Source organism: Hippocampus bargibanti, linkage group LG14 (genome assembly GCF_051943395.1).
Source record: "Hippocampus bargibanti isolate YZ-2025 linkage group LG14, ASM5194339v1, whole genome shotgun sequence".
NCBI lineage: Eukaryota > Metazoa > Chordata > Actinopteri > Syngnathiformes > Syngnathidae > Hippocampus > Hippocampus bargibanti.
In genome coordinates this window covers 19,243,563-19,267,687 of record NC_142747.1, presented here as the reverse complement: position 1 = coordinate 19,267,687, position 24,125 = coordinate 19,243,563, and the positions used below count along the sequence as shown (strand labels likewise).

The 24,125-nt window shown below is 40.9% G+C and overlaps 1 protein-coding gene across 2 annotated transcripts; it reads left to right on the top strand.

Annotated features, from left to right (window-relative positions):
* Positions 1–412: 412 nt before the first annotated feature.
* Positions 413–24,125, top strand: LOC148888703 (exocyst complex component 3-like protein 2). 2 transcript variants are annotated; one of them, XM_089013093.1, is made up of 15 exons: positions 413–1,433; positions 9,018–9,488; positions 10,720–10,958; positions 13,757–14,025; positions 14,623–14,874; positions 15,441–15,559; positions 15,639–15,753; positions 15,901–16,011; positions 16,615–16,715; positions 17,288–17,404; positions 18,083–18,224; positions 18,628–18,750; positions 19,459–19,614; positions 20,936–21,057; positions 22,526–24,125. In XM_089013093.1, exons 2-15 carry the CDS (start codon positions 9,043–9,045, stop codon positions 22,851–22,853), a joined length of 2,640 nt encoding a protein of 879 aa, XP_088869219.1. In that variant the 5' UTR covers positions 413–1,433; positions 9,018–9,042; the 3' UTR covers positions 22,854–24,125. The 2 variants fall into 2 exon arrangements, with proteins under 2 accessions (XP_088869219.1, XP_088869218.1); XM_089013092.1 differs by lacking the exon at positions 413–1,433 and adding an exon at positions 2,022–2,651.

Here is a 24,125-nt window from a genome sequence, read left to right as displayed (position 1 = left end):
GTAAATTGACACAAATTCCCAGCGGACAAATCAGCCCATTTCCAACGGAGCTTGTGCGCCATCTTGTGTATTTTCATTGGAGTCCAGATGGCTCGAATTGAGACAGAAGGACTTCTTTAATCTAATGCAAACATTTATGTTTTCCTCTTCAGAACTAGTTGAATCATATTTATAACTGGATGAGTAACAAGATAGGATCTTCTCCGAATCTGAAGCCATTGTTTTGATTCTGGAGCAAGGCAGTTTGTGAAGGAGTATCCTGGCGTAACGTCACGAACAAGGGGGCGAGACTTTCTGAATCTGCCTAGTTCCAAGCTCGTTTTGTGGCAGTTTTGGGACACTTTAAGTCATTTTTATTGGTGCTTTGCATTTGACTAAAAATATCAGCCTGCGTGTTTTGGGTATTTTAGATGCTATAAAACGTTTTTTTCTGATGTCAGTTAGGAAACAAAAAAAATGGTGTGGGTTGTCCTTTAAGACAATGTTAAGGTTTCAAATGATGATTTCTTTGTGATGTCATATTATGTTATTTTGTTTTTTTTTTTGACTTCAAGATGGCGCAACGAGAGTGGCTGCTTTTCCAGCAGGTCCTATATGTTGTTTTTCTACTTCTTCCTTTCCTCTTACTTTCATCATATTGCCTCTGTAAAATATAAAACTAACTAACTAATAGATAGCCAGCCAGACAGCTACCTAGCCGGCCAGTTTGCTAATAGATAGAAAATAGAAAGCTAATTGATCACCAATTGATAGCCATCTAGACAGACAACTAGCTATATAACTAATAGCCAGCCAGATAGCTAACTAACCGACCAGTTAGCTTATAGATAGCCAGCTAGACAACTAGCTATATAACTAAAACAAGCAGCCAGATAATAGCTAGCTAGCCAGCCAGTTCGCTAATAGATAGCAAATTGAAAGCTAACAGAAAGCCAAGAGATAGCCAGCTAGACAACTAGCTATATAACTAATATATAGCCAGCCAGATAGCTAGCTAGCCGGCCAGTTACCTAATAAGTAGCAAATATATATATATATTGTAGCAACCCCCCCAGGGATGCTCCATTCATGAGATGACATCATTGTTTTGTCTATTTCCAGCTCACTCCTGACTGTATATGCATCACGTTTATTTATAGAGCCCCTTGTGAGTGTTCGAGTGTGTGTATGTGTCACTGTGTGTGTCAACAAGGGAGGAAGAGGAAAGGATGACCATTTCCTGTTGAAGCTAGAAAATAAAGCAAACAGGAAATGAATAGCACAACTTTCCGAGAGCCCAACCGGGAAACCAGCGGAGAACGTGGACCACCAGAACCAGAACCCTCATTCCTAGACCAGATCCTACACACAAACAGACACACACTCTTGGAAGAGTCATGAGGAAACATCTTGGAATGTTCCTCTAAACATCACAATAGAAGAAGAGAAGAGAGGTAAGAAGTTCCTTCTTGTCATTGATTGGTTGATGAATGAATGACTGAGTTCTGACTGGCTGGTTCTGGATCGGATTTGAGAATAATTTATTAGCATGATGAATACTTAGCATGTTTTAAATAGCATCAAGTAGGGTTTTGAATCTGAAGGTTGACGTTTTGAGAGTAGAAGTCTCAAAACAATGCTCTGTGTGTGTGTGTGTGTGTGTGTGTGTGTGTGTGTGTGTGTGTGTGTGTGGTACCTGTATATATATATATATGATATGCGTCATCATCATCACCTATGATGGACAGCTAGAAGAGATATATATATGATATGTGTGTATCTGTATATATATATATATATATAATACTAAATAATAATATATTAATATAGACAAACAATAGAAAATAAAAGAATAATACAAAATATATCGTAAAAAATGGTAAATATATAAAATAAAAGAATAAATAAAAAACAGTCAAAAAGATAGTAAATATAATCAAATCTGACAAAACAATAAATAATAAATAAATAAATAAATATAGTAAAAATATAGATATATGTATACACACCTGCACTCGCACAAATATACACACACACACACACGTGTACCTACAGTATGTACATGTGTTTATAGGACGTATCTGCATTCATATCTGTGTGTGTATTGTATTTGCATATGTTTTGAAAAGATACACCGCAAAATCAATATGATATGAATTTTGTTCACAGTTGTCTGTTCTTTTCTGTCCGGTGGTCATTTCATCTTAGTGTGTGTGTTTGTGTGCGTGTGCGTGCGTGCGTGCGTGTTCAATTATGTGCACAGTGAAGTGTTGAAAGTCCAAGTATATTATGTGATGTGTGTGCCTGTCAGTCATCACTTTCTCATACACGTGCACGCGCGCGCGCGCACACACATGAGACTTTTCCTGCCGATATAGTAGGCGCGGTCCATTTAGAGGACGTGCATGTGCATGTGACCTCTAGAGGGCGGAAGTAGAGTTGTCATTCAGCGTCACCCAATTTAATTTGAACATTTCCGAGTAGCTGTGAACGCAGCACGGCGCACTCATTCCCAGTTGAGTTTTTTAAAGTCTCTTTCCAGTTTATGCTCCTTTTCCTCGTGGGGAACCGAGTGGAACCTTCGTTTTCCACGAGAAACCCACTCAATTACTTACTCCTTCTTCTTTCCCTGGACGTTTTCAATCACCGAGCAGCAGAAATGGCTTGCAGCGGTGAGTGAGCGTGCTCGAACCCAAACTTTCACCTTCGTTCAATTCAATTAAAATAGTTTAAAAAAAACCAGGTTCGGGGAGGATGTAAAGCATCGTGCATGTTTTGACGAGCTTCTCTTTAAGCATTTATCACCATATAACGTTTTATATTTACAATTTGGGGACGAATTATAGTGATGAGTTAAAGTCAATGTTATTTGCACCTTAATTATTAGTGGTCGGTGAACGCAACGTTTCAAGTTATTTTTTTTTTAAGAATGGAACGGTGAGCTTGTTTTGATATACGTATTATGTTTGAATCGTGTGATTAGTTGATTTTTGTCAATAAATATGATTATTCTTACTTGCATAGTACTAATATTTATATTGGGTTTGAAATGTACGACTTTATAATCACCGAGGTCGTTCAAGATCGAAGAACACGTGTCTTGTATACTAATTAAGTTGATCATTGACAGCCATGGTTACGCTTTTTATTTGACGTTTATCAAAACACAATGTCATGTTATTATTGCTATTATTATTATTATTGTTGTTGTTGTTACTGTTATTGTTATATTATTAGACAATACATCTTGATTTATATAGTGCTTTCACAACAGCTGAAGCCGTAATATGGACAACTATCATATACAAGAAAATAAAGCAGTCACAAAGATAGTAGAAAGCACCATGAAGGTGTATTTTCCTTCAACTGCTCAATTCAACAATTATTTACTGGATTATTCAAAGTGTTTAACAGACTACGGGTTGACCATTGTGATAAATGATTGACTGTGATAAACAATGGTGCTTGTTTGCATGTGGGATGATTCAGGCTCAACATTCTCAAGAATTTTCGCACTTGTCAAGGAAAGAAAATGTGTGTGTGTGAGCGTGTGTGTTGATAATAACAATAATAATACATTTTTTTAAATGTCATTCAATGACACGTTCATGCTGATATTTTTTGTATACCCCACTGCATTTGCTGGTATTTTTTTGTACTCTCCACTGCATTTGCTGGCACATGAAACAAAACAGTTGAAAGTTGGCATCCATGTTTTTCCCATCGCACCATTTCCTGCCTTTTTGTCCAGCAATGAATGAATGAATGAATGATTAAATAAATGAAAGCCCAGTAGCTCTTTTGAAAAATGTGTTTTTGTTTTGTTTTCCTTTTAAAAAAAAAAGTCCCGGGGGGGTTTTGTCTTTGCTGACATTTGCATCTTTCACTTCCTGGTGAAAATCAAAGAACTTTCCATTGAACTCTTGTGACCCTTGTTGGCAAAGCACTCACTGTTGACCTCTGTGGTAGTAGCTAGCTGCTAATATCTGCTTTATGCCAGGCCGTTAATTATAATAATAATAAGAATAATAATAATAACACATTTGATTTATAAGCACCTTTCAAAACTCTCAAGGACATTTTACAGTCACAGGATTAGTTTTTCATCTTTTTCAGATTATTTTTGACCGGCTAGCTCATAGAAAGCAAGCCGGCTAGCTCATAGAAAGATAGCTAGGTAGCTCATAGAAAGCTAGGTAGGTCATAGAAAGCTAGCTAGCTCATAGAAAGCTAGCTATCTCATATCCAGCTAGCTCATAGAAAGCTATCCAGCTATCTCATAGAAAGCTATCCAGCTAGCGCATAGAAAGCTAGCCAGCTAGCGCATAGAAAGCGAGGTAGCTAGCTCCCTGGAAGCTAGCTAGATAGCTCATAGAAAGCTAGATAGCTAGCTCACAGAACGCTAGCTAGCTCATAGAAAGCTAGTGCATTAGATAGATAACTAGCTAGATAGCTAGTTCATAGATAACTAGCTAGATAGCTATCCCATAGATAACTAGCTAGATAGCTCTCTAGTTAGCTAACACATAGCCAGTTAGATCGCAAATAGATAGCTTATCATTCTGCATTATTTAGACATGTTTCCACTATAATTATTTTTTTGTTTATCCATTTTTTTCAGCATCCTTTGAATTACCAATAAGAAACACACAAAAAGTAAAAGTAGTTTGAAATAATATCATTGTCATTAGTTTTTTACCAGAAGTGAATTAAACTAAAAAAATCCTATTTTTAGACCAGATCACCCAGTCCGAACTCCGTGTGGACTTTGAGCTGTAATAAACACCGACACGCCCGACTGTAAACACAAAGATGAATTTCAAGGTGCATAATTGTTGCCTTTGACGCAAACACTGATTTAGCATTAATATAAAAAGTCTATGAGAAGGTTTCTTCAGCCGTCATCTGTACTTCTTTGAAGGTGTCGCTTCTTATCCAAGAGGCTTCGTCAGCGAACTAAAATTTGCTGGTAGTTTTGGCCCTATATATATCCCTACTGTCGAGACGTGGCGGTGCCGGACTCTGCTATGATTGGTCCCTGCTCTTCGGTGGGGGGGGGGGAGCAGAGGACTAATCCCTGCGCCTCCACTGATTGCTTCTATTGTCCTGACTGACGACTGGCCTAATTGCCCAATTTTCCCTGGTATCACCTCATCAGCATAACCAAGCCTATGTTGCCTAAGCATTCTCTTGTACGAACGATCCAAATTGAACCTCACCCCACCTTTACGGTTAAGGGAAGGATTAGAAACCCCTGCACTGTAAGGTACTGCTACTCCTCTCCTTTTAGTATCTTCAGAATATTTGGTTTCATTCCCTATTCTTTCTTTCTGACATTTGTTAAAAGACCACTGAGGGTAAGCACAGTTTTTGAGTGCTCTGCTGACATGTTTTGACTCCTTTTCTTTACCTTCGACGCTTGTTGGTATTAGTTTTAGCCCTATGCTAGCGGGTTCTGATAACTCCTAGTTTGTGTTGTAGAGTCTATGTTCAAATTTCAAATTTTCTGATGTGAAAAAAAAAAATCACGTCAATTTATTTCTACTTGAATACGATCTACAATCTGTGACATCACAGAGACTCAACTTGACAGACTTTCTGAATGTAGCCGTCATTCCGGTCATGTGATTTATGGGATTGGTCGCCAGATGTTTTTTGTTCACGTTTTGATTACTGAGCAGATATTTTTCTTTGGCTAAAGTCACCAAAGATCCCAAAGAATGACGCATTGATCCGTTTGGAATGTAAGCCTGCAGGCTCCATTCATCATGTGGTGCACTGCTTTCCTGGGATTATTATGGTATTTTTCATTTGAGAGTAGAAATTTGCATCAATCGGCACGTTTCTTACCTGATTCAGCCATTTTAATTACAGTGATACCTCGATTTACGAACCCTTTGGTTTATGAACTTTTCGGTTTACGAACGTTAAATTTATGAAAATGTAACCTTGGCATACAAACTATTTTTCTGGATACACACGGAGCTGCCACACTATTGTTTTTGTCCTCTATTCCCCGCCCCCAGTCTTCGGTTAAAGCCAACGTGATTGGTCAAGAACGCAGCAGTGAGGGGAGGTGGTTTAAACATGAAAGAGACAGGCAGAGAGAGAGAGAGTGACAAAATGGATAGATAACGGTGAAATTTGGACTCATTTCAACTTTGATAGTTCAAAAGCAGAGTATAGACTGCAAGGTTAAAATATCCCATCAATCAGGCTCCACAAATAACCCGCACAAGCCATCTGTATACTTGATGCAAAAAGCTATCAACCCAGCTAAACAGAACACAATTGATGAGGAACTAGGTAAAATTATTGCAGAGAAAGCACCTACAAGGGATTATTCCTCAAGATGGTGAAAGAAGAAGGCTATGTTCCTCATCAAGTGTTTAATGCTGAGGCCATCAAGCCATCAACGACCATCACAAAGGTAAATACAATAACTTTATTATATAGTACAGTTTATTTCTTTAATTAATATACCATAGCACATTTATTATACACAAAATAAGGTATATTTTGTGTAGTTTTAAGGTTTACAAAATCAGAAAGGAGAAAATTGTTTTATTGGGACCTGTGAACGGATTATTCTCATTTTAATGGTTTCCCATGGGAAATTAATTTTTGAGATACACACTTTTCACTTTACACACTCTGTCTGGGAACCAATTAAGTTCGTAAGCTAAGGTATCACTGTATCCCTTGAATTAAAAAGTCGCTTTTACAAGTCACATAACATGCGACAATGTTATAAAAAAGGAGCACTGAACAGGAAGTGATGATGGAGTTTACAGGAAGTGCTTATCACTTATTTGTGCCTGTTGTATATTCCCGTCTGCTTCCTTTAACATCGGCGGCTTATCTGCACTGTCATTAGTCATAGACACACACACACATACCTGCACATTGAGCAGGTCAAGGCTGAGGTGTGGGCTGCCGTCTGATTGGCTATCTTCTTCTCTTGCTTGTTTCCTATTTCTGTGTTGTCACCTTGGAAGATGCCGAGCCCCAAAAACCAAATTCATCAAAAATGGATTGGATTAGCCTTTATTAGTCTCACAGTGGAGAAATTTACATTTAACAAGAGCAAAGTGATGAAAGGGAAAGGAAAGGAGGAAGTAGAAAAACAAAATACAGGAGCTGCTGTAAAGGCAGCCACTCTTGCGGCGCCATCTTGAAGTCTTATTATTATTATGTATTATTATTATTATTATTAGCTGTCTATTAGCTAGCTAGCTAGCCCAACCTGACTAGTTATGAGGTTACCACAACATTGTTTTATATAAAATGACCACTAAGTGCTAGCTAGCTTAGCTAGCTACCTGGCTGGCTATCTATTTGCTATCGATTTGCTATCTAGCTAGCTATTTGCTATCTATTAGCTATCTACCCAGCTGGCTATGTACCTGGCTATTTATTAGCTATATGGGTAGCTAGCTAATTAGCTAACTGTCTAGCTGGCTATCTGTTAGCTATCTATTGGCTAGCCAGCTAGCTTTCTATCTATTTGATTTACCTCCGGGTTGAGTGAACTCTGGTGCGTGTGGCTGCCGCTGCTCACCCACAGAAAAACATATCCTGTCATGTAAGGTGACCTTGAGAGTTTTGAAAGGTGGTTATCAATGAGATGTATTATTATTATTTATTGTCAAACGTGCAAGTAAACACCCTACCACCACCATCCCTGGCCGTTTGCCACTGGCGGCTACCCGTAATGTCTCAGTGGCGCCCCCTTCCCTCCACCCCGCCGTCTGTTCACGTCCTTCACACTATCGCTGTCCTTTCCGCTTCATTGTTTGTGTCGGCACGCTTCCGCGATGCCCTGCGACCCTCTTGAAGAAAACAGCGCGGTAGCTCGCCATGTTTCCTGGCCTGCCGCCGGGGCTGTTGGGTATTTATGGAAGGCATGCCTCGCAATCGTTTCCCGCTCTACATTGACACATCTGCATGTGTGTGTGTGTGTGTGTGTGTGTGTGTGTGTGTGTGTGTGTATGCGCGGATGTTGTTGTCATGTAGTCAGTTTCCAGTCTCACCAGCCCAGGACACACTGCTACTGCCAGAAATAGACACACACACACACAAATTACAATTTTATATAATAATAATACATTTCATTAATAAGCACCTTTCAAAACTCTCAAGGTCACTTTACAGTCACAGGATAAGTTTTTTAGTGGCCAGCGTTCACTCAACAAGGAAGTAACTCAAATACAGTAAAGTCTCGTTATATCGATATTCAAGGGAGTCCGAAAAAATATCGATATAACCGGGACTATCGATATATCTGACCCTGTTTGCATGTAATTTTCTCCGTGCGTGCACAGAAATAGTATCGATATAACCGGGACTATCGATATATCCGATATCGATATAACGAGATTTTACTGTAGATAGTAAGCTAGCTAGCTAGCTAGCCAATAGATGGATCATAGATAGCCAGCCAGTTAGATAGCCGGCCAGCTAGATAGTCGAATACACGATTGAAGCACAGACAACCTGGGGTCAATCTGAGGTCATCTTCATCTAGGAGATCTGGCCTTGGATAGAATTTAGGACTTGGGGAAACTCCTTTATCACAGGAGCAATTTACGACTTGAAACTCCTTCCCAGGAAGAGCTCATTAGCCAGGCTACAAATTTATCAGTTCATGGAAAAGACAATGTTTTATTGCTTAAAGCTGTTTGTGCTTAGAACTCAAGAGGTGTGGTATTCTAATCAAGAAAACTATGTTTTACTAATGTATCACTTTAATTTGCATATACACACAATAAATAGCTTGGCAGAGGGCTGCAGAATTCAGACGTCTGTCATGAATGGCTACGTCTCCTACCGGCAGTAAAAGACAATGTTTCTTGGTTCGAGTCTTTGTCCACAGTGTCCGGTCGAACATCTTTGACAAATTACAAGCATCCATTGACGAAAAGAGATTGTCTCACATCTCCCGCCCCACGTAAATCCGCTTCAATTCCAATCCGGGACAGTTCCACAGACGCATGGCCAAATGCATACACTTATCTACCACTTTCCCCTTGTTTCAGTTTCCTCCCCACCTCCAAGTCCACCATGCCCATTCTCAAGAATCTTCCGGTGCGCCTGAAGGGCGGAGGTCCCACGTTGGACAACGCCTTGTTCATTCGGAGAATGAGCCTCAACATCAACCCCCGCCACCACAACCCCTTCGGCCACGATGATGACGACGACGGTCGCGGCGACCGATCCTGGTCCCCGGCCGGATCGTTCCTCGATGGGAACGTTCCCGGTGACCGCAATCCCTTTGAAGATGAAGAGGATGAGAACGAGGCCAATGAGGGCAAGAAAGTCAAAGGGCGAGGAGGCGGTTCGGGGAAGGGGTCCTTCATCAAGTCGCCCATTAAGAGTTTGGGGAAGCTAGGGAAGAATTTGAGGTTGTCCGGGCGAGGGAAGGACAGCACGCCATCACCGCAGGGGACACCGTCGCCAGCAGACAAGAAGAAGAGAGGTCGCAGGAGCTCAGAAGGAAGTCTACTCAGGTAAACAAACACTCACGGATCCTAACTCAAATGCAGTGTCACAAATTTCAGACTTTTATTGGCTCAGAAGCAGGAAAAAATCTCACATCTCCTATTCCATGTAAATCTGCTTCATTTCCAAGCCACGACAGTTCCAACAGCACCTACTTTTCCGCTGAACAAAGCGGAGCTGTGAAAATGCTGCCCATTATAGGCGCAAAAAAAAGCACACTCACTTGTAGAACTGGGCAATAATGACAAATGTCAAATGGCACCGACATTCCTCCGAAATCAAAAACAGTGCTGGCATATTTTTGTGTTCATTTTTCCTTAAATATACAGTAAAGTCTCGTTATATCGATATCGGATTTATCGATAGTCCCGGTTATATCGATACTATTTCTATGCACGCACAGAGAAAATTACATGCAAACAGGGTCGGATATATCGATAGTCCCGGTTATATCGATATTTTTTCGGACTCCCTTGAATATCGATATAACGAGACTTTACTGTATAATAATACAATACAATACAATACAATGAGCCACTTATTTTTCAAAAAAATAATTCCATGGCACAATACCATGGTATTTAATTTGAATTAGAATGTTATTTTGAATGATGAAATAAGTCGCCAGTGATAGAAAAGGCGTGACAACTTCAACCGGACAATATATAGAATACAATACAATACAAACTAATTTAGATCGAGCATTCACCTCAGCTGGAGCCGTAACAAAGCGCTTCACATCATAGTCAACACAAAGCAAAATAATAAACACAACAGGAACATACAAACATGGACAGTTGTGCAAACGGTCGTCCGCGTGGCGCCCGCTACTTGTATTTTTCCATCACAGTTTGATGCTCAAAGCTATCTATTTGCTATATAGCTATCTAGCTAGTTAGCTGGTTATCTGTTAGCAATATAGCTGGCTAGCTAGTTAGCTGGCTATCTATTAGCTAGATATAGCTATCTAGCTAGTTAGCTGGATGTTAGCTATCTAGCTAGTGCGCTGTCTATCTATTAGGTAGCTAGCAAGCTAGCTTTCTATCTATTTATGTACTTCCGGGTTGAGTGAACACTGGCGCCTGTGGCTGCCGCTGCTCGCCCACAAAAAAATTTATCCTGTGACTGTAAAATGACCTTGAGAGTTTTGAAAGGCGCTTGCGAATGAAATATATTATTATTATTATTATTATTAAAAAGTCTCAAGAATCCGTCAATCCCACTTTGACTCCTGTGCAGGTTTGCCGGCAAATATCGTGACACCCTAAGCTTCCGCAAAGAGACTTTAGCCAACGGCGACACGAATTGTTCTGAGAGTGAGTGCGACTCATCCAGCCGTCGGCTGTCCTTCATGAAGATGGTCGGTCTGGGCAAGACCAAGCGAGAACCTGGGGCCGACCTCTCCTTGCAGGGACCCGAGGACCAGTCGGTACACAAAGAACATGAGGTTGAAATCAAACCCAGGGAGCCACTGTCAGGTAACATAGACACATTAAGGTGGTTCTACTACGTGTTTGTCTGAATTTTTTCCTGCTTTGAGTGTTTTTTTGTTTTTTTTTGCGCCTGAAGTACTTGAAAATGAATAGTCCTGTGGAGACCCCCAGTCTTCGATTAAAGCCACGTGATTGGTCAAGCACGCAGCATTAAACATTAAGGAGTTTAAACATTAAAGAGACAGGCAGACAACAGAGACAGTTTCAACTTTCATAGTTCAAAGGCAGAGTATAGACTGCAAGGTTAAAATATCCCAGCATTCAGGCTCCACATATAAACCGCACAAGGCATCTGTACACTTGATGCAAAAAGCTGTCAACCCAGCTAAACAGAACACAATTGATGAGGAACAAGGTAAAATTATCGCAGAGAAAGTACCTCCAAGGGATAATTCCTCAAGTTGGTGAAAGAAGAAGGCTACGTTCTTCATCAAGTGTTTAATGCTGATGAAGAAATGTATTATTATTATTATTACGTATTATTATTACGTATTATATAGCACTTTAACAACAACTGAAGCTGGAACAAAGCGTTAACATGGAAAAAACATTGCCTGAGGCCATGGCCAGCACTTAATGGACACCCAAACAAGAAAAAACAAAAACCCGAACAAATTCGGGAATGGCGCACTACGTCATATTTTCAATTCCCGAATAAATTAATGAATGGGGGTGAATAATAATACATTTATTTATAAGCACCTTTCAAAACTCTCAAGGTCACTTTACAGTCACCGGATGAGTTTTTCTGTGGGTGAGCAGCGGCAGCCACACGCGCCAGCGTTCACTCAACCCGGAAGTAACTCAAATACAGTAAAGTCTCGTTATATCGATATTCAAGGGAGTCCGAAAAAATATCGATATAACCAGACTATCGATATATCCGACCCTGTTTGCATGTAATTTTCTCCGTGCGAGCATAGAAATAGTATCGATATAACCGGGACTATCGATATATCCGATATCGATATAACGAGACTTTACTGTAGATGGAAATCTAGCTAGCTAAGAGATAGCTAATAATATTATTAATGTCCTTCAGGCTTTCCTACTTTTGGGTCCTGACTAGAATTTCCTTTAAATGTTTATTTCTACCAGGCATCTTTTGCATGTACTAGATGTCCAGGTCATTGTGCGAACTGGGAATGTAGATTAGTATCCGTGTTCAAGTCTGGGCTTGTTGTCATCAGATACGCTGACGTGTGTTGGTGTGTGATTTCCAAACACAATCCTGTTTTCACCTTCATCTGGGTTGTGTACCGTTGACACACTGACAAGACCAGGGACGCGCCCATGGCCACTTTCTACCTTTTCACTTCATCTCCACGTTGAAATAAATATGTCCTTCTCAGGACCTTTCGAAGCTGACAAGAACCAACAAGATTTTTTTTTTGTGTGTGCTGGTTGTGGTTATGGACGTTAGTGTGAAGAATGCAACGAAGAACAAGAAATAGACCAAATAGAGAGATGAAGTTCTCCGTAGGCTTCTGATGGTCACGCTAAGATAACAAGGCAAAAACTGCACAGCAGCGCAAATTCAAACTCTACCCACGGTTTTATTCATTGGGACACCTCATGCTCACTCAAAATTTTTAAGCCAAACCAGCAGCCCAGATTCACCTCAACTCAAGTTTTCATCTCCTGAAACATTCATGGAATTGTAAAACAGATGTTAACCCGCCAATAAAACCTGAAAAGTCGTTCAAAACTGGTAGCTTTAAAACTCCATTTCCACTGAATCATTGTGGTGTTCTATTTGGATCCCAGTTGCATAACGTTTCGCTGACGGAGAAGACGATCACATTCCATCTGTTGAAGACTGGTCAATGATTAGCATGTCCTTTGCTACCTTGGTGCAGATCAACGACACCTTAAAACTTTCCGTGAATCACTTCTAACACACTTCAGAGTACAGAAAGGCGGCATCGTCCAAAGTCCAGTAGTACCTCTACTTGGGAATGTCTGTACGAAATTTTCAAGTTACAAAAATAATAATACTAAGACATTTCATTTATAAGTGCCTATCAAAACTCTCAAGGCCACAGGATTAATTTTTCTGTGGTGAGCAGCGGCAGCCACACACGCCAGCATTCTTTCAACCCGGAAGTAACTCGGATAGAAAGCTAGCTAGCTAATAGATAGCTAACATATAGCTAGCTAGGCCTTCACTCAACCCTGAAGTAACTCAGATAGAATGCTAGGTATCCAATAGACAGCTAATAGATAGCTAAGTAACTCGGATAGAAAGATTGATAGCTAACTGATTGCTAGCTAGGCCTTCACTCAACCCGGAAGTAACTGAGATAGAATGCTAGGTAGCCAATAGACAGGTAATAGATAGTTAAGTAACTCGGATAGAAAGCTAGATAGCTAACCGATTGCTAGCTAGGCCTTCACTCAACACGGAAGTAACTGAGATAGAATGCTAGGTAGCCAATAGACAGGTAATAGATAGTTAAGTAACTCAGATAGTAAGCTAGCTAGCTAATAGACCGCTAAAAAACAAAAAAAATATTGCCTCGTGCTACGAAATAAACGTCAAGATAAAAAAGGTAAAAATACAGTTTGGCGGGCTACTCGAGCTCTGCCATTGGCTGTGACTGAGCATCATCCTTGCCTCTCATTGGCTCAGGGTGACTTCTACCATTAGTGTCTTTGCGTGTAGATAGAGAGACATGTCCTCATCCTCTTTGAATCTATATCTCATGCCAACATCTGTTACTTGTCCCTTTGTGACCTTATTTCCTGGTTTCCTGATCTCCTCGTCTACCTGCATCCTTCAGTACTGGAGATCCTTCAGCTAGTCAAGAAACGTGACCTCCTCCTGGCCGACACGCACATCCTGGAGCTGGAGCAGGAGTGCAACGGACCTGAAGGTGGCCCGTCCCTGGACGATGCGGGCAGCCCGGCCGTGGGCGTGAAGGACGGCGGGCGACGAAAGGCTAAAGATGTGGAGCTGCTGTACGAAGAGCTGCAGAAAGAGCTGTGGGCGGTGGTCCGGGAGTCGCTGCGCTCACCCACTGCTGGACCTAACCTAGGCCTGGTGGTTCAGGTGAGGTTTCCAAAGCAAAGCACTACACGCCAGTTCTCAGCCACTCATTTGTTGTGACCAGTGGCGGACCGCCAAGGTCTGGAAAGCCTTCTCTGCTGGCCTAAAAATATCTGAATCACGGACTGATTTTCTCCATGAATTCTTATTAAATAATTCCAAATTGTCTTCTAGCTTCTTATCATTACTTTTCCCTTGTTGTGTTTTTGTATTTAAGCATTTAACCAATCACATTTCAGCCATCATTTGTTACCAGGGTCAGAAATCTACCTGCAGGCCTTCACAATCTGTCCTGCAGGCCCTGTTGCATCAAATGTGTCGATCAAACTGTTGCCAATCAAATTTCGAGTTGACAATCCAAAAGCGCTACCAACGCCTTCTTGAAGGCACTGATCAACGTCAGAGTTTTCGCAAACTATGATTGGCTAGTCACTAGCCCTCTAGTGGACTTGTAGTCAATCACACCACACTTTTTTCAATCTGGATTCATTCAGACATAGCACTACTGAAGGCCTAGCAATGAAATCCACAGCCCGCCACTGGTTATGACCGACTAAAGTTATGACTGGACTGAACTCAACGCCCGGGGATCTTATACAGGTGCTGCAACAAGAAGAGCTAGTAGATGTGAACTGGTCGTCGCCGGGCGGGCCCAGACCGCGGCAGTTGAAGCGCCGTTGGAGGGAAGCGGTGGAGGACGCGGCAGATGGATCGCTGCCTCAGAAAGTCGAGTTCATGGATGGAGACTTGGATGGCTTCCTGGACCGCATCCGGACTCGCGTGGTGGATGACCTGGTTGCCGCCAAGGGGAATGTGGTCAACATCTATCCCGAGGAGTACCAGGCCCTACAGGTGGGAAGGAAAACTAACCATTCTATCCTGCACGCCTGCTATTGACAGACTACACAATACAATACAATACACATATAGCATAGGTTTGTCACTATTTTATAACTGTCTGTATTACTAGTTTAAACCAAAGGTATTGTAGGTGAACTTTGATAGTACAAAACTATTAGAGGGTCTAGTCGGCATTCCACCTGTCATCCGGAATAGGTTCCATAACCTGTCCAGGAGAGGATGGATGATTCATTTAATAATAAGCAAGCAAATATTTAACTCATTTGTTGCCAGACACTCCAGTGCCAGGGTTTTTGTCATTGTCACACGAATTCCAGGACCCACAGAATATTGAGTTTTAGGACTACATAAACATTCATTGCAGCGTAAGAAATCTTAGACTCTGTTCTTTCATCAGGAAAAAAAGACTTTATTCCTAAATGATATGGGTCTGGAGTTATGTGAGCTTGAAATGAGGGCAGCCAGCTAAACAGCTAATAGATAGCTATCAAATAGCCATTAGATAGCTAGCCAAATAGCTAATAGATAGCAGTGATGTTCCACAAAAATGCTTCCAGGTGTACATGAAAAGTTACCACCAGGCGGTTTCGAGGCGACTTCAGGACATCACCAAGCAACAGCTGCAGATCACCGACATTTACTCGCTGCTCGACTGGTTACACAACATATACAACAGGTACACACACACACACACACACTCGCACACGGAATCTAGTGTAGAGGTTAGGGGTTCAATTCCTGTGTGCGTGTTTTAGGGATGTCTTGGCGAAAGTATGTGTGTCGGACCCTTTGAGAGGCTCTCAGCTGGGTCCTCTGCTTCCACCAGATGTTGTGGACAGGCTGGAACAAGACTGCCTCAATTGCGTCCGGGTAAGACACTCGTGACGATAACCATGGAACAGGAGAATGACAGTATCCCCTTAACATTGACATTTTTGAGAAGTGTATTTACTGAGTATTTTAAAACACACCAAAAAAAACCTCCTTAAATCACTTCAACATAGTTCCCGCCTGCAGGCTAAAGTGACCACTGAGTTGAGTCAAGTACTGGACGAAGAGGAGAGGAGGTGGATGGAGATGCTGCACGTGGAGGAGTACCACATCCCTCTGGCAAAAACCATCATACAGGTAGAACCTGTCTCTCTCTCTGTCTCTCTCTCTCTCTGTGTCTCTCTCTGTCCCTCTGTCTCTCTCTGTCCCTCTGTCTCTCTTTCTCTCTCTGTCTCTCTTTCTCTCTGTGTCTCTCTCCGTCTCTGTGTCTGTCTTTCCTGAGCAGGTAGCAGACATCGCCTCCCAGTGGCCACAGGAAGTTTAGAACAAACACAACTAATTAGCTAAATAGTTAGCCAACTAGCTAACTAGTTCGCTAACGAGTTAAATAGCTAAATAGCTAAATAAATAAATAGCTAAATAGCGAAATAAAAACATAAATAACCAACTAAACAAATACATAAATAAATAAAATACACAAATCGATAAATAACTGGGGAACATTTTCAATTGTCTTTGGATTTTCCTAAATTAACATTTTTTTGAATAACACGTTTATTGATTGATTACTATTGCGTTAGTTATCAGAATCGTAGATGTTACGCAATAAACGTATTATTCAAAAAAAATGTTAATTGAGGAGAATCCAAAGCCAATTGAAAATGTCCCCCAGTTATTTATTTATTTATTTATTTATTTATTTATTTATTTATTTATTCATTCATTTATTTATTTGAACAGAGACTACAAGTTGATCTGGAACGTTCCGCCTCTATTAACAGAAGTTTGGGCTCAAGAGTGGCTCAGTGCAGCCTCAATGGCCTGGCCGACGTCCTCTACAGGTACACACACACACACACACACACACACACACACACACACACACAAACGTGCACACACACGTTCCTGTTTCAATGGTTTTGTGAGGTCTGGATAACTCCAGATAAGGAGTGAGGACCACCGTTGCTGATAATTTTAGAGAACTAGTGTTACATTTGAAGACTAAATGTCACGCCATTTCCCACTTTAACTTCTTTAAAAACAAAGAAATAAAAAGTGGACTTGTAACTGAAATAGCTGCAGGAGTGAGGTTTCTGAATGGCTACATTCAAATTCCTCACCCCTATAGTGAATTTGGTTAAAATATGGTTTTGCTTTTTGTGGTATGAACTTTTTCCTCTCATTAACCACGCACACACACATAAACACACACACACAGTGAATGGAAATACACACCAAAAAAACATTTTGGGTGAATTTGTGAGGACCTCTCTGAAACTTTAACAGATGCATATATAGACCCTCTAGAAGCCTTTAGAATGAAAAACTTGTGACCTCACTTGTCAAAAATGTCCTCACTTCGTATGGTATAAACACACACACACACACAGTGTCATTGATGTTGTCCTCTCAGTTTCCAGCGTAAAGTGGAGATGTTTCACGAGGGAATGCAAATTGGAATGTTTGGACAGCATGAGGACGGCTATGTGTCCAAAACGGTGGCGCTAGTCAACTGCTGCCCGCCTTTCAGGTTTTTACTTTTGACTTTTTCCTCACACAACAAAAACGAAAAAAAGAGTTAATTCCTAAATTATATGGGTCTGTAGTTATCTGAGCTTGAAATGAGGGCGGCTGTGGTTTATATAACACTTGAACAACAGCTAAAGCTGGAACAAAGTGCTAACATGGACAAACGGCAAATCCTGCCCACTTGTGAAAGGGAAAAATCATTGCCAGAGGTCTGACCAACGCTTTATCTGCACCCAAGCATGGAAATCACAAACAAACAAATTCGGGAATCGCGCTCTACATCATACAGGTAACATCCGACTTGCGACCGAGTTCCGTTCCGACCAAACGGCCGTAAGTCAAAATGGTCGTAAGTTGAAATCCATTCAAAATGTTTAATAGAGACTCGGAGGCTCAATGACTCACAAACTCCTCCCATCTGGTGCCATCACGCGGTCGATTGCTGCGCGAGAGTGAAATGCTGGATGGCTGGCCAAAATTGTCGTACACGTTGCCGGCCTGCTAGCGCGTTGCGGTGCCAGGCGTAGAATTAAAATGTAAAAAATAGGGTCGTGGTCGTAAGTACAGGTGGTCGTAAGTCGAGCTGGTCGTAAGTCGGATGTTAGCTGTATTTTCAATTCCCAAATAAGTTCGTAAATACCAGTGAATAAGTTTAACAAGTGTGTTTTCGGGCGCGCAGAGCATTCCTTCAGCGTTGTGTTCCACGCGAGACAATGACAACGGCCAGCGATGATTCGCTGCGACGAGCCAACAGAGCGCTTGACCACATCGTCCAGCAGGGAGTGCGAATACTATCCGAGCGCCTCTTCCTTCACATCAGGGTAAGACACACACACACACACACACACACATTTCTGTTTCAATGGTTTTGTGAGGTCCCGATAACTCCAGATAAGGAGTGACGACCACAGTTGATGATAAATTTAGAGAAGAACTAGTATTACATTTGAACACTAAATGTCACCCGTTTCCCACTTCAACTTCTATAAAAACAAAGAAATAAAAAGTGGACTTGAAACTGAAATAACAGCAGGAGTGAGGTTTCTGAATGGGTACATTCAAAGTCCTCACCCCTCTAGTGAATTTGGTTCAAATATCATTTTACTTTTTGTGGTATGAACTTTTTCCTCTCGTTAACCACACACACACACACACACACACACACACACGCTTGTATGTTTATTGCTGTTTACCATTTTTAAATGCTGATTGTGTGTATAACAGCCATTTTTCGAGCGGCTGGTGAAGCGAAAATGGCTGACCAACACGGAGGCATACGAACAAATCGAAGCAGCCATTAAGGAACATTTTAAAAAATATCGCAGGATGGATGACCCGCCCTACCAGGTACACACACACAAAGCCCCTTTTAATGCCATTTTCGCAGCTTAACGTGTCTTTTAACACCTTCACTGCCAGAAAATGTGCAAAATATCTATCTAGCTATCTATTAGCTCTCTATCTAGCTATCTATCTCGCTAGGTATCTATTAACTGGTTATATCTATCTAGCTAGCTATCTGCCGAGCTAGCTATTTGCTATTTAGCTAGCTACTCAGTTAGCTAGCTATTTACTGTATATTATCTCTAGCTGGCTATATATTAGCTTGCTATTAGCTATCTATCTGGCTAGCTATCTAGCTGGCTAGCTATTAGCTAGCTTTCTATCTATTTGAGTGACTTCCTGGTTGAATGAACGCTGGTGCGTGTGGCTGCCGCTGCTCACCCACAGAAAAACTGATCCTGTGACTGAAAAGTGACTTTGAGAGTTTTGAAAGGCGCTTAGAAATGAAATGTATTATTATTATTATTAGTAGTAGTAGTAGTAGTAGTATTAGCTATTGTCTAGCTAGCTAGCTTTCTATCTATTTGAGTGACTTCCTGGTTGAGTGAACGCTGGTGCGTGTGGCTGCCGCTGCTCACCCACAGAAAAACTGATCCTGTGACTGAAAAGTGACTTTGAGAGTTTTGAAAGGCGCTTATAAATGAAATGTATTATTATAGCAATATACAGTATGTATGTTCGTAGTGTGACTGATTGTTGCATTTACTGTAGATCCTGGTGGCAGAAGTTCACCGGCGCGTCCTGATGGAGTACCTTCGTTCTGTGATGCGAGGGCGAATCATCTGCTCGTCGCTAAAGATGAGGAAGCGGATGGCCGGACGCCTCCGAGATGAAGGACGGCAGATCAAAGTGCTCTTCAAAGACCTGGTCAGTGCTTCGCTCTGTCATTATAATGCTCATTATTCTGACTGTCTGATCTTCATAGTGGAGATGTGCGTGTGAATGAACGAATAAATTTGATCGATGAGAAGGTTTCTTCAGCTGTCATCTGTACTTCTTGTGGTGGTGTCGGACGTTTCGCTCCTCATCCGAGAAGCTGAAACGTCCGACACCTTTAAAGAAGTACAGATAACGGCTGAAGAAACCTTTTCACCGATGTACCACTCCTGTACGACTGAGAGCTTACACAGATGACATAAATTTGAAAAAAAAAAAAAATTAAGGCGGACTTTACAAAAAAAAAGGGTGGGCATCTGAATCACGGACTGGTGTAAATTATATTTTCTCCATGAATGATTTTTAAATAATTCCAAATTGTCTTCTAGCTACGTATTACTTTTACCCTGTTGTGTTTTTGTATTTAACCATTTAACCAATCACATTTCAGCCATCATTTGCTCACAACTTTATTATATAATACAGTTTATTTCTTTAATTATAATACCATAGCACATTTATTATACATAAAATACAGTAAAAAAGTAGAAAATTATGTTTTAAGGGGACCTGGGAACGGATTATTGTCATTTTAATGGTGTCCTATGGGAAATTAATTTTTGGGATACACACTTTTCGCCTTACACACTCTGTCTGGGAACCAATTAAGTTCATAAGCCAAGGTATCACTGTATTGGATTAGCCTTTATTCTTCTCATTAGAGAAATTTACATTTCACAGCAACAAAGTGATGACAGGAAAGGAAGAAGTAGAAATAAAATACAGAAGCTGCTGTAAAGGCAGCCACTCTCGCGGCGCCATCTTGAAGTTAAAAAAAAAAACCATACAACTAAAATAATGTGACACGTCACAAAAGACCCAGACAGTCAGTCATTCAATCTTAAGCACTTTCTGCACCTTCTTTGTTATATGAAGCAGTTCTAGATGAAAAAGGAGAGGATCAAAGCATCTTTTTCACCAGTGGATCAGGGACATAACGGTGGAATGTCCACGTCTGCTACAAGCTCAATGTTGAAAGCAAACACGTAGCAGTAGCGTCCATTGACGAAAAGAGATTGTCTCACATCTCCTGCCCCACTTAAATCCGCTTCAATTCCAAGCGGCGGCAGTTCTATATTTGCATCGGCGCTCTGCGCTGATCCTTCTTTCTTGTCATCGCGGGATCCTCAAACCATGGAACTACTTTCTCCTTGTATTAACATCATAGCTAGCTGCTAATAGATGTCATCAGTTATTTGACATATTTATAAAATCAATACATTTATTGTTTTTGAATGCGCGTGTGTTTCAGGAGTCTCCGTCAAGCTGGTTGGACGGAGCTTTGTCTCACATCTCGGAGCTCATCCAATTAGAGGACGTTCCCTCTATCCAGATGGAGGTTGGCGTTCTGGTCCAAGAATTTCCCGACGTCAGGTCAGTCCATTCGTTGTTTGTCATCATTTGGCCTGACATTGAATCTCAACTAGTGAATTATTTGTACAGTGATACCTCGGTTTACGAACGCTTTAGCGAACGAACTTTTCGCCTTACGAACATTACATTCGCGAGAATGTAATCTTGGCATACAAACTAGTTTTTGGGAAACACACGCAGCGCCACAATGGCTGGCTGGCGGACTAGTTTTCGGCGGAATAACACCAAACCACATGGCCGAACAGTGCCACGGTGGCTTCCCGACTACTTTTCCACACCACCTTGCTTTGAGTGCAGACGTGGTTTGCTATCGAGTGGAGTACTTTTGCTATTATGGGACCAAAAAAAGACCCCACCACAGGCTAGTGTTCAGCGGAAGAGGACACCAAACAAAATTACGGTCGCGCAAAAGAAGGAGATCATCGAAAAACACGAACAAGATGTACGTTTGTGTGACTTAGCGTCCCAATACCAGTATGCTAATAATAATAATAATACATTTCATTTCTAAGCGCCTTTCTAAACTCTCAAGGTCACTTTACAGTCATAGGATAAGTCAACCATTGCTACGTGTGGCTAAGGGTGTTTTTGTGTTGTCTAAGCAATTGTCTCAGGCAATAGAAGAGGTTAAAAAAACTTCTGTTTGGATTAACGAAAAGCAGCTAGCAGGGGTCATTGTGACTGAAGGTATTATCGCAGAGAAAGCACGGCAACTTCACTTGGATATCATCAAGAGGCAACTACATTAAAACGACTATAATAAAGTCATTTTATTTAAATAAAATGACTTAATTATAATGTACGGTTTATTTATGTAATTACAATACAATAGCACATTTGTTATACATAAAATAATGTATATTTTGTGTAGTTTCAAGGCTTATTTGGTAGAATATTATATTTTATGGAGACCTGGAAACGGATTATTCTCATTTTAATGGTTTCCTATGGGAAATGAATGTTTGGAAGACACACTTTTTGCCTTACACACGTTCTGGGAACCAATTAAGTTCGTAAACTGAGGTATCACTGTTTATAAAACAGGTTTCGAGCATATTTAAGGAATCTTTTTCAATCTTTTTAAACATGCATTTGTTGTTAGTGTAAGCAAAACTGTTTAAAAACTGCAAGTTATATATTACCGGTCCGTAGTCTTTTGTTAATTCCACACGGGCAGATATCAAATGTTTATCGCCATTTAAAAGATGTAAATCTAATCTCAAAACATCTTAATTGCATACGTTTGTCGCTTATTTAGTAGAACATTATGTTTTATGAAGACCTGGAAACGGATTATTCTCATTTTAATGGTTTCCTATGGGAAATTAATGTTTGGAAGACACACTTTTCACCTTACACACACTTTCTGGGAACAAATTAAGTTCTTAAGCTGAAGTACCACTGTATCTATATCCCCGAACATTGTCTGCCGCCAGCCACTCAGCTGTTATAAACGCATCCTTTCCAGGAAGAAGCACGTGTCGGCCATTCTGAACATCCGCGGCATGACTCGGCAACGTGAGCGACAGGAAATCCTCAACATCGTCAAGGACATAGAAAGCGGCGCTGGGGCGAATGATGGCACCATGGGGACAGCGGGCGGCGCTGCAGGCCCGCCCCGCATCACCCGGGACCGCGCCCTCTTTTCCGACGTCCCCGTGACTTCCGAGGTTCACTGCCTGAACGTAGGCCTGAGCCGTGTTGCCCTCACCGCCTCCTCCTGCTACGCCGCATTGCGACCCCGAGGGCGAAAAGCTCGGACGTCGATGCACGACAATCCGGATGACGTCCTCTGAAGGATCGCTTGAAAATCTCTTGGAGATTTCAAATAACGATTTTTAACATACTCTATTGGGTTTGATGGCATTTTCTTCGCTTTTGAAATCGAATGTTTCTTCTATAATTTCTAAACCTTGTGTTTCTACTCAGACCCCCTGAATGCTAAACGAAGCGTAGCTAAATTAAGTTCTGATACGTTTACCCATTCCAAATGTTTTTAAAACACTCTGCACAGCCTCCCAAAAAGCAAATGTATGAGGTTTATAAATGGATGGGTGAATGGATGGATGAGTGAATGAATAATAGGTCGATGTGTGATTATCATATGAAAGAATGTCATTCAATCTTAAAAGACAACCGACGTCACTTTTTTGTTTCTTAACTGACTGTGAGGAATTAATCAGCCCGTTTCCACAGGCTGATAAATTCCTCCCATGGAGCTTGGTCGCCCTCTTCTGGCGGCTTTTTGGTGCAACATGAGGTTTTCAGACCAAACAAGTACAGCAAAATACATTGACGTGGTGGAAGGACTGCTACAATGTGTCTTTTTTTCGGTCAGGGGCGTTCCTTCAGTGACGTCAACTCAAAAACAAGACTTCCTGAATATTCAGAGCGAGTCTTAAAACGTAAAATATAGCTATATGCGGTGGAATCTTTGTAAAATACGCTCAGTAGAAGTCATTTGAAGCCATTTTACAAATTATGGACACAACTTGTCCGGAGACGTCGGTTGTCCTTCAATAGAGGATTTTTATTTTATTTGACAGAATTTTTGAGGAATTCATCTTTTAACCCACATTCCCAATTTACCTGAGAGAATTTTAGTCTTTTTCTTCTTTCTGTTCTCACTTGTATTGTGTCACATGTAAAAAAATGCATAGAAATATGAATCATGGTACTAGATGACATTATACTGATTGTATTAAAAACAAAGAGGGAAAGAAATGTGGAACAAAATGATATTTTATGGTGATTGTGATCATTGGGATGTAGTGCAAAAAAGACAAAATCAAACTGACATACTAATGACCTTTTAATGTACATTCAGATTTGTTTTGAATGAATTCAAAGAGCAACGGTGAGAAATAAAACTCTCGCATAATTTATTAGTAGTGAACAACGCTGATTGAAAAATTGCTGAAAAAATACTAGCTATCCTCCCAACATTTGACAACTTTTTTCAGGATAAAAGACAAATGAAAGTTTACCGACTACTCTTCTGTTGACTTTGTATATGTGGATCTATATGCATTGATGAATGACAATAAACACAGATTCGATATATCAAA